Source organism: Hyperolius riggenbachi, chromosome 4 (genome assembly GCF_040937935.1).
Source record: "Hyperolius riggenbachi isolate aHypRig1 chromosome 4, aHypRig1.pri, whole genome shotgun sequence".
In the NCBI taxonomy this organism is placed as follows: Eukaryota; Metazoa; Chordata; class Amphibia; order Anura; family Hyperoliidae; genus Hyperolius; species Hyperolius riggenbachi.
The window spans coordinates 447,229,082-447,248,607 of NC_090649.1; the positions used below are offsets into that span (position 1 = coordinate 447,229,082).

The following is a 19,526-nucleotide window of genomic DNA, read 5'->3' on the forward strand; positions in this document are numbered from 1 at the left end:
ATCCAATGTTGACATTTCCCTGACCTATCACTGCGCAGCATGCCCGGGATCTGTGTAGGCTGGTATGGACATCATTAGTCGAAAAATAAGTTAACGTGTACCAGAGATATCGTGCGTGGGCCATTTTACTTACGGTACCTGGGGTTTCCTCCAGGCTCATGAGGCGATTCGAATCCCTCCACATCCTCCCTAGCCACTCCGTTCTCTCTGAAATCCTCCAGGTAATCGAGTCAGTTATCGCCAGTCATGGTCTAGAACAGGCATGGGCAAACTTGGCCCTCCAGCTGTTACGGAACTACAAGTCCCACAATGCATTGCAGGAGTCTGACAGCCACAGTCATAATAATAATAATAATAATAATAATAATAATAATAATCCGAACATTTGTATAGCGCTTTTCTCCTGTCGGACTCAAAGCGCTCAAGAGCTGCAGCCACTGGGACGCGCTCAAGAGGCCACCCTGCAGTGTTAGGGAGTATTGCCTTGAACTCCTTACTGAATAGGTACTTGACCTAGCCAGGATTCGAACCCTGGAGGCAAATGCATTGTGGGACTTGTAATTCCATAACAGCTGGAGGGCCAAGTTTGCCCAAGCCTGCTCTAGAGCGTATGCGTGGCTTGGCCACACGCGCCCGGTCACTCTTCCGTGCCCAGGAGCGTTCTGCGCCTGCCTAGTACAGCTACGCAGAAGCAGTATGCTCCAGGCTATGGGAGCGCAACGGGGGTCGTGCGCGAGGCTGAGTCTGATTACTCCTGCGCATGAGAGCGTGGCCGACCTGATTACAGGAAGGTTTTCTGAGAGGATGGCTGGGAAGGACCTCAAGCACCTCATGGGAAAGGAGGAAGCTCCAGGTAAGTATAAATTGGCCCACATACGCCAACTCTGGTTTACTTTAAAGTGTACCTGAGGGGAACCGCGGATCAAAAAGTGAAAACTTACCTAACAAGAGGGAAGCTTCTGAATCCTGTAGAGGTTTCCTACGTCATCCTCCAGACCTCCGTTGTTGCTCGCAGACCCCCCAAAGACATCCAACAAAAGTCTGTCGGAATGAAGATCCGTGCACAAGCACTGCCCCGGCGTGGTCATACCCCATGCAGGAATAGGAGTGTGGGCCGGATCTCTCAGAGGTTCCCGGCATGCGGCAAGGACGACACAGGAAGCCTCCACAGGATCCAGAGGCCTCCCTCTCCTTAAGCAAGCATTTGCTTTTTGACCCGAGGTTTGCCTCGAGTTGACTTTAAGGGTTAGCTGGCTTTGTGGGCCTAAAAAGTTTGGGAGACGCAAAGGTGTCACGAGCTGAACACACAAAGAGTGGTTAGGGGGTGAGTGGCTGTTTAGGCTAAAGAAAAGTTATATGCCAGATGACTGTGCAGGCAGAGAATATATTAAAGGTTGTGTGGCTGTTTAGGCAGATAAGAGGTTAAGAGTCGGATAGCTGTGGAGACCGTGGGAGTAGAAAAGAGGTTACATTTTGGTCGACTGTGAAGGCAGAGAAGGGGTTGAGGAGTAAGAGGATGAAAAAGCAGAGCAGTAGTTAAGGAGTAAATAGATGAAAAGGTAGAGGAGGGGTTAAGGAGTAAGAGGATGAAAAGGTAGAGGAGGGGTTATGGAGTAAGAGGATGAAAAGGTAGAGGAGGGGTTATGGACTAAGAGGATGAAAAGGTAGAGGAGGTAAGAGGGGATAAGAAGGAAGAGTATGAAAAGGCAGAAAAAGGGTTAAATAGTACGTGGATGAAAAGGCAGAGGAGGGTGTTAAAGAATAAGTGGAAGAAAAGGCAGAGGAGAGGGTTAAAGAATAAGTGGATGAAAATGCGGAGGAGGGGTTACGGAGCATGAGGATGAAAAGGCAGAGGAGGGGTTAAAAAGACTAACAAAATGTTCAGCCTTTTTTCTACTATCCTACAAGTTCCTATATCTATTCTAAAGTGCTCTGGCTTACTGCAGCCTTTTTTAGTTGCTCCATTGCTGTAATAAAGCAAATTTACTCTCCTTTGTCAGGCTTGTCGGCCCAAAGAGGAAGTGGCTGTAATTGTTTACAGACAGGAGGAGGTTACAGTGATAGCCCTGCTCTGAGTCTTTCACACACTGAAAACTGTGTAAAGCAGAGCTCACACATTCCCTGTTCTCAGTAACTCAGTATCATCTACTGATAAAAGCTGATAACTGTGAGAAGCATAGCTCACACATTCCCTGCTCTCAGTATCATCTACTGATAAAAGCTGATAACTGTGAGAAGCAAAGCTCACACATTCCCTGCTCTCAGTCAGTATCATCTACTGATAAAAGCTGATAACTGTGAAAATCAGAGCTCACACATTCCCTGCTCTCAGTAACTCAGTATCATCTACTGATAAAAGCTGATAACTGTGAGAAGTATAGCTCATAGACTATTGCAGAATGCAGACACGGACCTGCTATCAGTAATCACTACTAAGGATTGCAGCTTTCTTTACAAGGTAAAACTTCTTTTAAACTATGAAATAAACGCTAAAGGCTGAATTTATTGTTCAATAATATAACCTTTCATGGAAACTGTAATGCAGTTTACAGGAACATGCAATATTATGATAAACTTCCTGTTTGGCAGCCATATTTTTTGTTTACAAAAACAGTTTATAAAACTGCTTTTTTGGGGCCAGAATCCTGGTGGGGAGCAGCGAAAATGTGACAGAGGGAGACAGGAGATGAAAACCTACAGGCTGGTATGTTTATTTATATGAGGTTTTTAGATTACAGATTCTCTTTAAGGAGTACGAATGAAAAGGGAGAGGATAAGTTAAGGAGTACGGATGAAAAGGAAGAGGGGGGTTAAGGACAATGTGGATGAAAGGCAGAGGAGGGATTAAGGGGTATGTAGATGAAAAGACAGACGAGGGGTTAAAGAGAACATAAATGAAAAGGCAGAGGAGGGGTTAAGGGGTATGTAGATGAAAAGGCAGAGGAGGGGTTAAGGAGAACGTGGATGAAAAGGCAGAGGAGGGGTTAAGGAGTATGTAGACAAAAAGGAAGAGGGGCATTAAGGAGAACATGGATGAAAAGGAAGAGGAGGGGTTACGGAGCATGAGGATGAAAAGGCAGAGGAGGGGTTAAGGAGTATGTAAATGAAAAGGCAGAGGAGGGGTTAAGGAGAACATGGATGAAAAGGCAGAGGAGGGGTTAAGGAGTATGTAGATAAAAAGGAAGAGGGGGATTAAGGAGAACGTGGATGAAAAGGCAGAGGAGGGGTTACGAAGCATGAGGATGAAAAGGCAGAGGAGGGGTTACGGAGTATGTAAATGAAAAGGCAGAGGAGGGGTTACGGAGTATGTAAATGAAAAGGCAGAGGAGGGGTTACGGAGTATGTAAATGAAAAGGCAGAGGAGGGGTTAAGGAGTATGTAAATGAAAAGGCAGAGGCGGGGTTAAGGAGAACATGGATGAAAAGGCAGAGGAGGGGTTACGGAGCATGAGGATGAAAAGGCAGAGGAGGGGTTAAGGAGTATGTAAATGAAAAGGCAGAGGAGGGGTTACGGAGCATGAGGATGAAAAGGCAGAGGAGGGGTTAAGGAGTATGTAAATGAAAAGGCAGAGGAGGGGTTAAGGAGTATGTAAATGAAAAGGCAGAGGAGGGGTTAAGGAGTATGTAAATGAAAAGGCAGAGGAGGGGTTAAGGAGTAAGAGGATGAAAAGGAAGAGGAGGAGTTATGGGTTTGGTAGCTGTCCAGGCAGAGGAGGCGCTAAGGGTTGGATAACTGCATGGAGAAATGGAGTTAGGCTTGGTTCACACAATAAAGGTGTACATTTCTGGTCCAGTCCTGTCAGTTTTTTTCTGTGGGTGTTTTCGTGCATAAAAAGGTGTACATTTCGGGTCCAGCCAGGTAAAAATGATAAGACCAATCTACACGATACGATTCTTTGTACGATTCGATTACAATTCTATTTACGATTCGATTAAATCCGACATATCCGATCGGGATTCAATTCGATTCAGTTCGATTTGTAATTGCAAAACAATGGCAAATCGAATTGCATCAAATCGAATCCCGATCGGACATGTTGGATTTAATCCAATCGTAAATAGAATCGTAATCGAATCGTACAAAGAACTGGTGCACAACTGACAGGACAGGAAATGTGCAGATTTATGAGTGAACCAAGCCTAACTGCTTCCGTCAGGGAAACGCAGGTCGCAAAGCAAAACTCATCACAACAGTGAGCTTACTTCATGGCGTGCCAGAAAGCGAGAGGCTCACCTTAACATGCAGCGTTATTAGAAGGATCAGATGGTGTCACAATAATCGCTGTCACACCATAGGTGACAATGCCAGCGTTTTGTGACACTCAATGTCACACGGAGCGAACCTAACCTCAGCATTCTACAGTCACACCACTCTCTGTTTTCTTAAAGGGACAGCATCGCCAACTGCCTTTTCCAAGAACAAAGTGATGAGGGAACGTGCAGTACCAGGAAACACTGATCTGCTCTGAATAAAGCTAGCCATACACATATAGACTTCCATTGAGTGTTGCAAAATGACCGGTTCCTTTCTGAACGGTACTGATTCACAATAGGATAGATTCCTAGACACACAGCACATCAGTTCTCAATAGATTCCAGCAGGAAATCTATTGAATATCAATCAAACCACAGCATTGCAATGTTCCATACAGTGTCACGCTTTGGGCAGTTGATCTACCACCACTCTTGCCCTGATCAACCTATATTTTCCATTTTGTCTGATCAATACTTTTGATCAAGTTTTTGTTAAAATCAGACATTTTGGTGGAATCGACTCCCATCCGAATCCAGAGTGATAGAATCAGCAGGGAACTAGACAGTTGGACCTTGTTCTCATTGCGTTCCGATCATGTTAGCATTCCTGTTGGGCGTTTGACGCAATTTTTTTTTTTGCGATTCCCATTCTTGGGTGGGTGATGCGTTTGTTAAAAGCGCTTTTCTAATCGCATTTTTAATTCACTCATAAGTCACTACAGTGCCTCTTTAAAGGAGAACTGTAGTGAGAGGTATTTGGAGGCTGCCATATTGATTTCCTTTTAAGCTATACCAGTTGCCTGGCAGCCCTGCTGATCTATTTGGCTGCAGTAGTGTGAATCACACCAGAAACAAGCATGCAGCTAATCTTGTCAGATCTTACAAAAATGTCAAACACCAGATCTGCTGCATGCTTGTTCAGGGTCTAGGGCTAAAAGTATTGGAGGCAGAGGATCTGCAGGATAGCCAGCTAACTGGTATTGCTTAAAAGGAAATCAATATGGTAGCCTCCATATACCTTTCACTACAGTTCTCCTTTAAAGGGAACCCAAAGTGAGAGGGATATGGAGGCTGACATGTTTATTTCCTTTTAAAGCGGGCCTGAACTCAGAACGTCCCCTCTGTTCTAAAAGACACACAACAGCATAATAACCTTTAAACAAAACATTTCTTTGTTACAGCTGATACAAATCCTAAAAGAAATCTGCAGCGTGGCTACTTCCTAAATCATGGAAGCAGACATATTGTTAAAGCGGGATTGTCACCATAAAAATCAAATTTCAACAGCAACTGGTCTGAGTGTATTAAGTGATAAAGATGCTAATCCTGCATTCAAAACTTTTTCTGCTGTTATGGTTTGGAGTCATCATATACCTTAGAAGCAATGGCCTTTTAATAGCCATTGCCATTCGGTTGCATGCTGGGGGGGGGTCTTTTTTATCTATAATATATTCCTCCTCTTACCTTTATTTCCTTGCCTAGCTCAAAACACGATCCTCTGCTCACTTGTGTTTACAAGCAAGGCTGAGGTGACTCAGCGATTGGAGGAGAAAAGAAAAAAAGTTAAGGGCAGAAATGACATCAGGATTTAGCCTAAACTGTGGGCAAAAGACATGGTTCCCACCAGGAACAGAATTCTCTTCATTTACTATATAAAATTTGCTGAAATCAAAATGTGGACAGTACAACACGTGTTGTGAAAGTAGATCAAGTATTTATCTACTTATATATGTGCTTTTTTTCCCTGGCATAGTATGGCTAATCCTACTGCTTTAACATCCAGTGCTTTCAAATGAGCTTATCTGCCATCTCTGCCTATGCAGTCATTTCACACAGGGGTGAGATCAGATTACAACTTGTGATTAGACACAAATGAGGGGACAGGCTAAACTCTAAATACATACAGGGTGCAATTCTCTAGGTTTTTCTTCTGTCCTGTGCAATAGTTCAGGTCCACTTTATAGAGACACTGAAGTCTCTTTTTTACCTTAGTATCGTATCCAGCCGTCTTCAGCATTCAATTCTAAGTTGATTTGCTACATCACCGCGGCAGAACGAGTTTTTTTATGGCCCAAAAATGGCCCAGCAACGTTCCAGGGCTCGCATATTTTTGCTTTCTGGAAGAGGCGGAGCTGTGCACAGTAGCTTTGCCTCTTCTCCAGTCAATCTCTGACGATCTCCTTCTCTCCCCGCCCCTCTCAGGCTTCTTTCACTGAGAGGGGCGGGGAGAGGTGGAGATTGGCAGAGATTGACTGGAAAGGAGGCAGAGCTACTGGGCACAGCTCTGCCTCTCCCAGGCAGCAAAATCTGTGACTTGCAAAGTCGTGGAACGTTGCTGGGCCATTTCTGGGCCATAAATAACTCGTTCTGCCACGGGGATGCGGCAAATCAACTTAGAATTTAATCCTAAAGATGGCCTCATAAGAAAATAAGATATAAAAAAAAAAGAGACTTCAGTGTCTCTTCAAATAATGCACACTGCCTGGCTGTCCTCCTGATCCTCTGCCTTTAACACTTTAAGCCATAGACCCTGAACAAGCATGCCGATGAGATGTCTATGACAAATCTTTCAAGATCAGCTGCATGCTTGTTTCAGTAGACCCTACTGACCAGAAAGACAGGGGTGTAGCAATAGGGGGTGCAGAGGTAGCAACCGCATCGGGGCCCTTGGGCCAGAGGGGCCCCGAAGGGCCCTCCCTGAACTTCAGAATTAGCTCTCTATTGGTCCTGTGCTCATAATAATCACTTTTATAGATACTTTGAATAGTGGTAATCATTAACAAACTGTTCCCCATCCCCTTCTTGCACCTCTGACACTGTAGTTGCCATTGGCAGGTTTTGGTGCGCCACATCAATTGTTATGTATAGAGTGGTTGGGGGCCCCATTGTAAAACTTGCATCGGGGCCCACAGCTCCTTAGCTATGCCACTGCAGAAAGATCAGCAGGACTGCCAGGCAACTGGTATTGTTTAAAAGGAAATAAATATGGCAGTTTCCACAGGACACACACCTCAGGCTCATTTTAAATCAAACAAAGTTTGTCATGTAGTGACAAGTCAAACTCTGTACAGCGCTGCTTAATATGTCGGCGCGATATAAATACTTGAATAAATAAATAAATGTAGAATATATTTGTCATTCGTGACAAATAGTATAGTACAGAGTACATAGCCATGTAATGCTGGGAATACACAATGTGTTTTTGCAGCAGATAGATCATTTCCGACATGTTCGATCTCACGTTCGATCGTTTTGGCGCTCAATTCCTGATTGGAGTGAATGGAAAAAGATAAGAAAAAACGAGCGGAAGATAAGAGAATTGCGTGGCAAAAACGCATTGTGTATTCCCAGCATTATTGGCTGTCCTCAGAGGAGCTCACAATTGAATCCCAGCCATAATCATATGTCAATCGTCGTCTAAGGACAAATTTAACCAGTTACCTTATCTGTTTGTTTTTTTGATTGTGGGAGGAAATGCTCAGAGTAAACCCACATAATATCTCTGTGCAGATAGTGCTTTGGCTGAGATTCGAACCAGGGAATGCAAGGCTGCTATCCACTACGCCATCGTGCTGCCTTATTTTACACCGCCCTTGCTTTAGTTAGTTTAGTTTAGTTCTCCTTGCACTGCTGGTTATACACTTGCTGCAGTGAGTGGCACTCAGGTGACCAGCGCAATAACATTTAGAGTCTTTTGTTTTTACAGCAGACTGATTGATAGGACTACATATCTGCCGACTGCACAACAAAGCAGAGAATCTTCCGGCCGATACAACAGTGCCACCTTGTGGGCGGCACACTCGGCTTGTGTTGTTAACTTGGTGGCACAATCTGGGCAGACAGTCGCTGACACAGAGGCCATAATAATGAATCAGAGAGACAATGTGTGTGAAAAAATTATTATGTAACAAGAGTGAACAACAAATCCAATTAACATCTCCTACGGCAACAAGCGAGAGGTCAGCAGAGCACGGAGCCCGCTGCTCATTTATAATCTCACATTGCTGCGGCGACACCGGAGGACAGCGCAGTGTCACGGAGAGGGGACGCAAAACTAGCCTAAAACCCCCCTCCCCCCATGGGAGTACTGAGGTCTCAGGCAGGAGGTAGCTGCAGGTCAAATCAGGGAGAGCAGCGGCCAATCACACTGCAGCTGCCACCAATCACAGATCTGATTGGTTGCTGTGAGTAGCTTTCAGATATGTTAAGCTCCATACAAATACTCAACAGTGACGGGTTCATCAAGAATCATTCAACGATGGTAAAAGACAGAGGTTATCGTCAATGTAGACTGATCCATCCTAGCAGATCTGTTCAGATGATAATTGCTGTTAGTCGTTCATATCAAATGTTAACAAAGGATCCCTTCATTGGTACTGCTTAAATGTGCCAAATTCTGCACTTCTGGGTTCTAATTTCTGCGTTTCCACTAATGATCCGATCAGTAGACTGTCGTTGTGCCGTCGTTAAATTCAAACATGCTCTGCCATAGGCAGAATACTGCTGAACCCTAGTGTCTGAGTCACACACCTGAAACAAGCATGCAGCTAATCCAGTCTGACTTCAGTCAGACCACCTGATCTGCATGCTTGTTCAGGGGCTGTGGCTGAAAGCATAGACACAGGATCAGCAGGAGAGTCAGGCAACTGGTATCATTTTAAAAGGAAAAATTCATATCCTTCTCAGTTTAGGTTCCCTGTAAGTACCAGGACACCTGAAGTGAGTAAACAAACAGGTCTCTGGATAGTCCAGAAGTTTCCCCAATCTTATTACACCGGGACCCTTTTCATCTTCTGCCTGAGCAATATGGATGATCACAGATATGCAAATTCTTCCAAGTTGGTGCAAATTTTTATGCAAATGTATGCAGTTTGAAAATTGACCAATCAACTCAGGTTTAAATTGATTGGTCCTTTTTCACTCTGCATATATTTGCATAAAAATGTGCATAATTGCAGAAGTATTTGCATCTCATTGATCATCTCTACTGAGCAAGAACAAAGCCGCTTGTGCACTTAATTCTATAGGGCATGCGTGGACCGTACTCGTAAATGACCAGCATGGATGCGCTCGCAAACAGCCACGCCCACCACCAGAGGAAATCCCACTGGCACAAGTAAGAGAGGTATAGAGTTAACCAGCGCTGGAATGGAAGGGCTGCACAAGGACCTGGAAGCCTCTGGACCATCCACAGCATTTCCACTACACATTACATACATCAAGCAGGAAGTATTATATCAGACTGTGAACCTGGAGGACGTCTACTTTTGAGGTCACATCCTCTTCCCACATCCCATAGTTCCAACTGTCCATCTTTTGGATGGACTGTCCCTCTTTGGGAACCCTGGTGCCTCTTTCTTCCTCATTTGTCCATCTTTCAGGACTGATATACAGATCTATGTAAATATATGTATTTTTCTACTGAAAAATGTGTTTGACTCAAAATGTTGTTCCCATCCTTTTAAACTGAAAAATCTCTTATTTCCAAATGTTAATATGAAGAAAAATGAACCAGGATAGAAAGGACCAGTGTAGTTTTAAATATAAAATAACATATTTCTTATGAAATCTTTATAGTTTGCATGATTAGGGGTGTGTTGGGGGCGTGATCAGGGTTGTGGCAGGGGAGTGGCTTAAGTGTTCCTCTTTCTTATTTCAAAATGTTGGAAGGTATGACATCCTGTGGCAGTTTCACACACTTCAGAGCGCCCACCTTGAGGGAATGGCCACTAATCTACTCCTTATACAGCTTCCATGGAATCATACACCACAGTAATGTTCCCCTCCAGTACATTTTTTTTATCCACCCAACCCCGCTTGAGCAGAATGGATGAGCCCGTCTTCAGAAGCACTTGGGGATGTGAATGCTTCCAAAGCCTTTCAAGGAGTCCTGAGGGCGCAGAATATGAATGGAGGACAGTGGGGGAAAGGAGAGAGGACTGGGAAGGCTCTATGAGATCCAGAACATTCCCACTCCATAGGGGAGTATCTGACTTTTTTTTTAATCTCAGGTGAGGTTTGCTATAGACATCTTTCACCCAGAGCCGGAATGTCCGCAAGGCATCTTAGGCAGTTGCCCAGGGCTTGCTGGGTGTCCATGTGCCCAACTGCCACCTTTTCTGTCCCGTTTGCCATGTTACTTTATAAAAGAAGCCAGGTGGACAGCAGGTGGAGCTAAATTTGGTATCTTGCCTTGGGCCCCATTTCCTGTGAATCCCCCTGGTAAAGGGGTCGGATTTACCCCAAATCTCTGCCAGTTGCAACTGCTATACCAACTAACGGTGCGACTTCTATCAAATGATCTTATTTTCGAGAAGATCATTAAGATTGAAAGAAGTGATCATATTTAATCAATCCACAGCATCCAACTTGTGATCATACATAAAGCAACATTTATAATTATTTTCACAGGTCTGTTTTACATGGCATGACATGGATATGGGACACTTTACCTTCAGTGTCATTTGGAGTAAGAATCAATGCAATAAATCTTCCCCGAAAGGTAATATAGGTTTAGCGAATGAATGGGGATATAAATCACCTGTTCGCCAAGATATCACCATAGTTTGGAAACCCAGCCCCCTCGCAAACACAAAGCCTCTCCATTGCAGTCCACAACTGTTTGGCCACCCCAAGGTTAGCGCAGCCCGCCCCCAGCTCGACAACCGCCAATCAGTGCGTGCCTGACAAGCTGGAGGTGGGCCCTAGCAACACAGTGGGGGTGGCCAAAGAGCTCCAGACATCTCATCAGGCAGCAACACCCAGGGAGGTGTTAACAAATTATGGTAATTTCCTGGAAAACGGGTGATTGATATCCCCAATCATTCACCAACCCTATATTAGGAGGGTACTATTTTAAGAAGGTTAATTGCATTGATTTTTCTACTGTAGGTAGTTTTTCAGGAAACTGATACAAATATCCCTACACCCAAGCTGGATGCCTCTGACTCGCCATGCTTCATATTTTGGGAAACATGCATCTCGCCATCCAGCCGCTGGACTACATAACCAGAGCAGGATCATCCACCAGGCTAATTAGGCAGGGGTCCACCAGCCACCTTCTCTGACCTCTCTCCACTTCTGCTTACCAAAAAGACCACAAGGGGGCCCAAAATCTACTAACTTGCCTAGGGCCCCATTAAATCTCAATCCATCTCTGTACATAACAGATCGCCAGTGATCTTACTATCCCCCCCCAGACAAGTTCAGAGGGACACAAAAGTCTGTTTTAGGTAACAAAAAGCTACAGAGATAAATCCAACATACGAATAAAGCCAAACTATACTACGAAATATAAACAAAACATCAAAAATAAAAGTGAAATAAACCCTTAAAACTGCAAAAAGACCACATGGTTGGTTTAAGTAAGATGAAATTCAAAATTAAATTCTTGCTCTAGAGCTTTGAACACAGTAAAAAAAACAAAAAAAAACAAAAACAATGAAACAGTAAAAGACTAGTCTGATCTCATTTGAAGGTATATTCACATGAATCGATAACACTGCCTGTTGATGTTTCAGGACAAATTATCAGATTGACTTGTAATGAAGTCATTACTGAGCAAGTAAAGGAGAGAAAGTTCTCTAATACGCACACACACACGCCAGAAGGTTTCCACATTGTTTACACAGCTCAGTACACTTCCACACAATCTGAACATTCTGGTCAATCGTAGATATGTAAAACAAGAAGGTAGACATTACAGAGCCCCCAATAATGTATTATTGACAATACAATGTAAATATGGTATGTAGTGAATAATACTCACAAGTATGGGTTGCCAAAGCCAAACAACCACTCAAAAAGCAAGTGGGGAGATTAGGCCTGTCCCCACTCAGGCTAAGAAGTCGCTCTCCGTAGAACAAGAAAGAAGGGTGGTCACACCCATCCACCAGGTGGATAATTATCACTTAGACAAAACTATACAGAGGCGCCAGCAGAGTAAAAATCAAGTTAAAAAGGTATAAAATGAGGGGCAAAGGTGGACTTACTGTACCTCCCCGACAAAAACACAACTATTGTATCAAGAAAACGGTATTTATTCCTACTCCAAATGCTATTAGTTTGTATGCTGTGTTTAATGTGTTAGACCACAGATTCAATTTGAATTTCATCCCACTTAAAATGAAGCCAAATCTTGAAAACGGAAAAAAAAACACAGGATGGATAGGAAGCACCAGTTTAGTAATTGGGGTTTCCTGGCTTCTGGGGTCTCTCCAGGGAATCTCCCAAGACGCATAGTGATAAAAGTTGCCCACAAGGAGCTCTTACCTGCAGACCCGGGCTGGGAAATACAGCTTCTGCCAGGAGCGGCAGTAATATTGGGCGTGGTCGATGACGCGGATCCAGTCCAGTTCATCCATGGAGACCTCTATGTAGTAGGAATACGACCTGCAACCACCAAAGGGCATTAATTCCCTCCATATAATGCCACTTCCTCCACCTGCCTGACATCAGCAGCCTCGTATTCTTATTTTCTTACATCTCCTATTACATAAAGGACACCTGAAGTGAGAGCGATATGGAGGCTTCCATACTAATTTTCTCTTAACCTCCTTGCCGGTTATACCGAGCTCAGCTCGGGGTAACCTGCGCAGGAGGATTTCTCAGGCCCCGCTGGGCCGATTTGCATAATTTTTTTTATTGCACGCAGCTAGCACTTTGCTAGCTGTGTGCATACTACGATCGCCGCCGATTCGCCGCTACCCGCCGCACCCCTCCAGACCCCTTGCGCAGCCTGGCTAATAAGTGCCAGGCAGCGCTGAGGGGTGGATCGGGATTCCCTCTGACGTCCATGACATCATCCCGCCCCGTCGCCATGGCGACCGGGGAAGCCCAGCAGGATTTCCTGCTTATTCTGATCGCCGGAGGCTCGCCCTGGGCTCGCTACATGATTAAAAAAAAAAAAAAAAAAAAAAAAAAAAAAGTGCTGCACTGCCCCCTTGCCGCGGGAATTGGAACGGCAAGGGGGTTAAATAATACCAGTTGCCTGACATCCAGCTGATCTTTTTGGTGTCAGTAGTGTCTGAATCACACACTTGAAATAAGCATGTGGCTAATCTTGTCAGACTTGTCAAGCGGCTACAGGTAAGAGTATTAGAGGCAGAGGATAGGCAGGCAATTTTCATGGTTTAAAAGGGACCCTGAGCAGCGATAAAAAAAAAAAAAAGCAAATCTGAACTTTCCTGGGGCTTCCTCCAGGCCCCCGTAGCCCACGAGGTCCCTCTGTGTCCTCTGGGTCCCCTCCATGGTCCCACTGTACACCATAAACTTGGCAACTTCAGCTGTACAGTCTTCCAAGTACCGCGCATGTGCAGGACCTTTAAGGCGATGGGCGTGATGACGCGCTGGGTGCCTGGACGGGCCGCACATGCACGACTTTAGCCAAAGTCACACAACTACCGTAGCCACCAGCAGGACCATGGAGGGGACACTTAGCATGCCGAGGGACCTCATGGGCTAAGGGGGACTGGAGGAATCCCAAGTTAAAGTGGATCCGAGATGAAAAACGAACTATAACAAGTAACTTGTCTATATATCTTATCTAAAGTTTAGATAGTTTACATAGCAAATCTAGCTGCAAACAGCTTTAATAGAAAATGATTATTTCTTCCTGTGATACAATGACAGCAGCCATGTTGTTACACAGAGGCAGGCTCATCTGTATCTTGATCACTAAGCCTGTGAAAAAAACCTAACCCCCCCTCCTCCCTCTGCCTCTGAAATCAATGGCTAGTAACACCTCCTCCTCCTCCTGCCCAGACTGAGCTCCCATGAGCCTTGCCAAGGCTCTCAGAAAACCTGTGGGTGTGGTTTATTTAGTTTATAGGGAATTAGAGTATTAAAACAAAAAAGTATTTGGCTTGAGGAATGCCCTATAAACTATAGGAAAGGAACACAATTATGCAATGAGTAAAAGTTCACCTCGGATCCACTTTAAGTCCAGATTTGCTTTTTTTTTTTTATCCGCTGTTCAAGGTCCCTTTAAAAAGTAAAAAAAAGTGTTACCCTCCATAACCCTCTCACTTCAGGTGGCCTCTAAAGAAGCACTGTTTTGAGTTCCTGAGAAACTCTGAAGTAAATTTTCACAAAGTGCAATTCACCCATCCATAGAAAACCCAAAGAACTAAATGAGGACAGGCTTACCTCACCTGCCTGATACAGTGAGTGCTGGTCCTGCAACCAACCCTTGTGAGAACCTTCTCATTACACCAAGCTACATATATGGTACAGTTAATTACTACACTATACGGGGCTCCTGTGGTCTTTTTTTCTTGTGTTTCTCTGAAAGGGCCTTCTGATTACTCCAGACACCTCCCTGAAATTATAATTCGGGCTTGAATAAATGCAAATACTTAATGCACATTTTTTCCAGAAGAAGGCCTTTTTTCCTCGGACTGTTGATAGGCAGTGGAATGCCTCTACAACTGCTCACTGCTGCCTGGTAATTGCTGGTTGCTGCCTGGTAACTGCTGACTGCAGCCTGGTAACTGCTTGCTGAGCACACAGATCAACAGTCCGTGGAAAAGAGGCCTAAAATTGGGCAGATTAAAATCATCAGGAATTGCATTTGATTGGCTCCATCCCCATCTGCATATAATTTGCATGAAATCTGCATGCATGCCAGAATCATTTCTAGGAAGGGCACACAGGGCTACATACCGGCTGTCGCGATCCCACAGCAGGAGGCGGACGTGGTTAATGATGGACGGCTGGCCCAGCTTCACCTCCAGGCCGGACCGGCAGTCGTCTTCTATAGGATGCCTGGAGAAGCCGTGGTCCAGGTCATAGTTCTGGGTGTCTCCGTCTAGAAGGGCCGACTTCAGCTCCCCCTTCACTACCTGCGCCCCGAACTTCATGGTAGCGATGTTCTCCTCTGGAACTGCAGGGGGAGACAGAGAGCCTGTTAACAATGCTGGCATTGTGATGAAGATCCGCAATCAACTCATTCTTCACCTTCCCCTGACACAATGACTGCAATATCATTCACACACTGAGAAGAGCATCAAACAACCCACCCTCGTGAGGTCTCTGCTGACAACAAAGCCCCTCCCACAATAAATGGCTGTCCAAAAGTCAGCCAACAACAAAGCCCCTCCCACAATAAAGAGCTGTCCAAAAAATAAGCCAACAGCAAAGCCACGTCCCACAATAAAGAGCTGCCCAAAAGTCAACCAACAACAAAGCCGCTCCCACAATAAAGGGTCATCCAAAAGTCAGCCAACAACAAAGCCCATCCCACAATAAAAAGCTGTCCAAAAGTCAGCCAACAAAACCCCTCCCACAATAAAGGACGATCCAAAAGTCAGCTAACAACAAGGCCCCTCCAATAAAGGGTTGAAAATAAAGGGTGTGTTGGTCAGTATGGGCAGGGTTACCTTGACAGTGGGTGTGGTCTAATTGGACAATGTTACTAGTAGACATGGTTAATGACATACTTATAATTCTAAAACAATGCAAATGTTATTGAAATATATGTAGCTTGGAATTAGACCAAGTAAAATACAAGTTTTATTTCTAAGCTGTGACTATCTGCATGAAATTAGCATAACATTTTCATTTATTTGGCATAACTACCATGCCATTGACCATGCCCAGTGACAGTAGGTCAGTTTATAAACACCTCACACATTAATAGGTTTGCTGAAGAGGGAATGGGAGAAGGTCCAAATAGGAGTCAGATCATTCTCGAACACTGCCATATGTCCTGCTAGGAGACGAGATTCCCTCGCACTGCAGATTAACTCACATAGGAGAGACAGACTCCTCCCACACACCCCTCCCCTCTCTATGAAAACACAGGAGTTTGAGAATGACTTACTAAGGATGAAGACTGCAGGAGATAGTTGGATAAATTTAGTAATGGTCTTCGATTACGTGGCAGCCCTTACTTTGGTCATATCAGAACACAGAGAGGGGGTTGATAAAAGATTAATTAATTTATGTTTGTGTAACTGGGGCCCCTGTGCAGCACTCAGATCAATAATTTTGTTTAAAAATCAAAAACAGTGCCATATTTACTAATTATATGCATATGCGGCGACCACTGTACAATAGCCAAAATATACAATAATACCAGTCAGTGTGTTGGGGGGGGGGGGGGGGGAATTCTGTTGTCTAATGTTCTCACGCTTTAGTAAATGAACCCCTTTGTTCCATTAGATGCAAGGTGCACACAAGCTCAAGGCTGGGCTTTCTTACTGCATGACCTAGTACACTTTGCAAACTTAAAGCATGGCTGCACCTAGGATTACATGTTCATGTCCAAAGTAAGCTCTTAAAGAGACTCTGTAACCTCAAAAACATCCCCTGGGGGGTACTCACCTCGGGTGAGGGAAGCCTCCGGATCCTAATGAGGCTTCCCACGCCGTCCTCTGTCCCACGGGGGTCTCGCTGCAGCCCTCCGAACAGCCGGAGACAGACCCGACTGTCAGTTCAATATTTACCTTTTCTGGCTCCAGCGGGGGCGCTGTGGCGGCTTTCGGCTCCGAACTACACGGAAATACCCGATCTCAGTCGGGTCCGCTCTACTGCGCAGGCACCGGAAACTTGCGCCTGCGCAGTAGAGCAGACCAGACGGCGATCGGGTATTTCCGTGTAGTTCGGAGCCGACAGCCATCAGAGCGCCTGCGCAGGAGCCGGGAAGGTAAATTTTGACGTCATCTTTCACAGAGGGCTGCAGCGAGACCCCTGAGGGACGGAGGACGGCGTGGGAAGCCTCATTAGGATCCAGAGGCTTCCCCCACCCGAGGTGAGTACCCCCCAGGGGATCTTTTGACGTTACAGATCCTCTCCGAGGTGAAAAAAAACCTGATGAGAAAAACAATTGTATCTATCCTCTTTCACCTAAAAATGACTTTTTTAGATATCCCACGGTTTTATTTTATATTTAAAACTAGTTTTTACATTTCTACTGTTTTATTGTTTCTGCATGCCAGAGCTCAAATCTATAAATTATTGACGCTTTTTATCCCTTTCCTGCCCTTAGAAGCCATTTACTGACAGGAAAGTGTTTTCACAACTTCAAAGACAAATCAACGACTTGCGCATTCAATGAATCCTTATGGGAAAACTTGATCAACTCCTGATCTAAACACAGCTCTTGCAACCTTCTCTGTGCCTCCACGTTCAAGAAAGCAGGCAGTCAATTCCATCACATAAGAAAGAAAACGGAAGCCTCTTTCCTCGCTGCCAAGATCACTACTGGTCCGTGAAGATGCATCTTTGATGTGAAACAATTGTTGACCGAGGGGTCTCTATGCGGCGTGCACCTGGATGGGGTGAAGTATTGCCTTTATTGTTACATCTGTTGGAAGAGTTTGCTGATGAAACAATAAACACAGAGGTGTGCATTTTACTGGTGCCCACGTTTTCTTTCTTATGTGAAGGAAAGTGTTTTATGGCTGTAATTACTTATCAGTGAGAGTTATGCTATAGCCCACTTTTTACTATATCCAATGTCAGCCTTACGCAGGGCCCAAAAAAAAAAGGTTTACTTTAACATAAGTTTTATCATATCCGGGTTTACGATACCAGGCTTTGCTCCATTAGACTACCTGAAGAGGTACAGTAGTTTATTATACCCGAATGTTTTTTATACCCAAGTTTATTATAACGATATTATACTGTAATTGCCATGTTCTACAAGGTGATGTCTTACTCAGCATGCCGCGGTAGTTGAGGTCCATGTCGCGGCTCTCTGACCGGACTTTAATAGCGTCCAGGATGGCATCGGGGGAGAGCAGCCCGGACGGTCTCACCACGTTGAGGAGTTCAGTCAGGCTCATGAGCGGAAGGCGCACGGCGGCCATGATCTCACCGTGGTTCTCCTTTGGGTTGTGGCGGCACCAGCGCATTAGAGCCTGGAAGATGTCTTTCTCCGGAGCTGCGAAGGAATCTCGCTGAATGATATCCAGTAGAGCTGCCTGGGGACACAACATGAACATTAACACAAGTGTATAACCTTGCCGGATCCCTACATGCGCAGTAATCCATGACAGCAGCGATGTCACCGCTTACTGATGATGTGTGATGATGACATCAAATATGCAAAGTTTCATGACGGCAGAAATATGCATCACATCAGAGTAGGCCCATTGTTGACAACACAGAGAAGAGGATTATGGGATATGACAAAAGGTTCACAGCGTCTATACCATAGACTGGTGGATAAGGCCAGAGGTGTGTAGTGTCCATAATCTAAAGGAGGGGAGTATGGGATATGCGCAGTAGGAATTGATTGTGAGCAGTATGGTACAGCAGTGTTGTACAAAGTCAACAGTGGGCCCCTGTGCAGAATAAATGTAGGGGCCACAAGGGAGTGGCCATGGTCATAACAGATCATGGGTGGATCCAAATAATGTCAGTATAAAAGGTACTTGAACCTAGGTTACATTATGAAGCACTTTATTAATTTACAACACAATTTCTACTTGAACACGACTAGACGACATGTAATTATCACTGTTCCTCATGCAGCAGTGTGACAGAAAAATACGAAAACTTGCAAAAACGTAAATGGAAAAATGGTCAGAAATACCATCTCATAGGATTATTATTTTTCTGTATTTATACAGCACTGATATCTTCCACAATGCTTTACAGAATACATAGTCATGTCACTTGTAAAAACAAAACAGAGGACACTAAGAGCCCAATAGTGCAATATTGTCTGGTAAGCTCAATATATAATGTAATGTTAAAGGTTCTTATACTCACAAAGGTGGGTTACCATCAGGTAACCACTTGACAGGCAGGTGGGGAGTATTATGGAGCTGTGAATAAATTGTATATTTTTTACTCTGCATTTGAGTATATGTCCACTACCAGAGGGAGGTAAGTCCACCTCGACTTCCCTCTTTTTATCATTTTTAGAACATTGTTTTACTCTGCTTGGCGCCTCTGTTCGTACATATTACAGCGCATAGTCATGTCACTGACTGTCCTCAGAGGAGCTCACAATCTAACCATGTCATAGTCTAATGTCTCACCATATTATTATGTATTTAAATAGCACTGAGATCTTCTGCACAGCGCTTTACAAAAGTACATTGTCATGTCACTGACTGTCCTCAGAAGAGCTCATAAGCTAACCCTTACCATAGTCATGGTGAGAGGTAGTCACATGAGAGGGTTGGGGGTAGTGATATATGGAGGGAGAGACAGCCACATGGGGGATACAGAGAGAAGGAGAGACTGACAGTCATGAGAAGTTGAAGAGGGGCTGTTAGTGACAGAGGGAGAGAAAGTCACATAGTGGGTAGTGACACAGAG

At 44.6% G+C, this 19,526-nt stretch overlaps 1 protein-coding gene across 1 annotated transcript in view; it reads right to left on the reverse strand.

Moving 5' to 3' along the window:
• Positions 1 to 19,526, reverse strand: part of BTBD9 (BTB domain containing 9) — a 212,550-nt gene that overhangs the window by 184,414 nt on the left and 8,610 nt on the right. The window contains exons 4-6 of the mRNA XM_068232703.1: positions 17,914 to 18,178; positions 14,916 to 15,135; positions 12,525 to 12,644 (exon numbers count right to left, since the gene is read on the reverse strand). Of these exons, the coding sequence (XP_068088804.1) occupies positions 12,525 to 12,644; positions 14,916 to 15,135; positions 17,914 to 18,178 (605 nt within the window). The remainder of the gene's footprint in view (positions 1 to 12,524; positions 12,645 to 14,915; positions 15,136 to 17,913; positions 18,179 to 19,526) is intronic.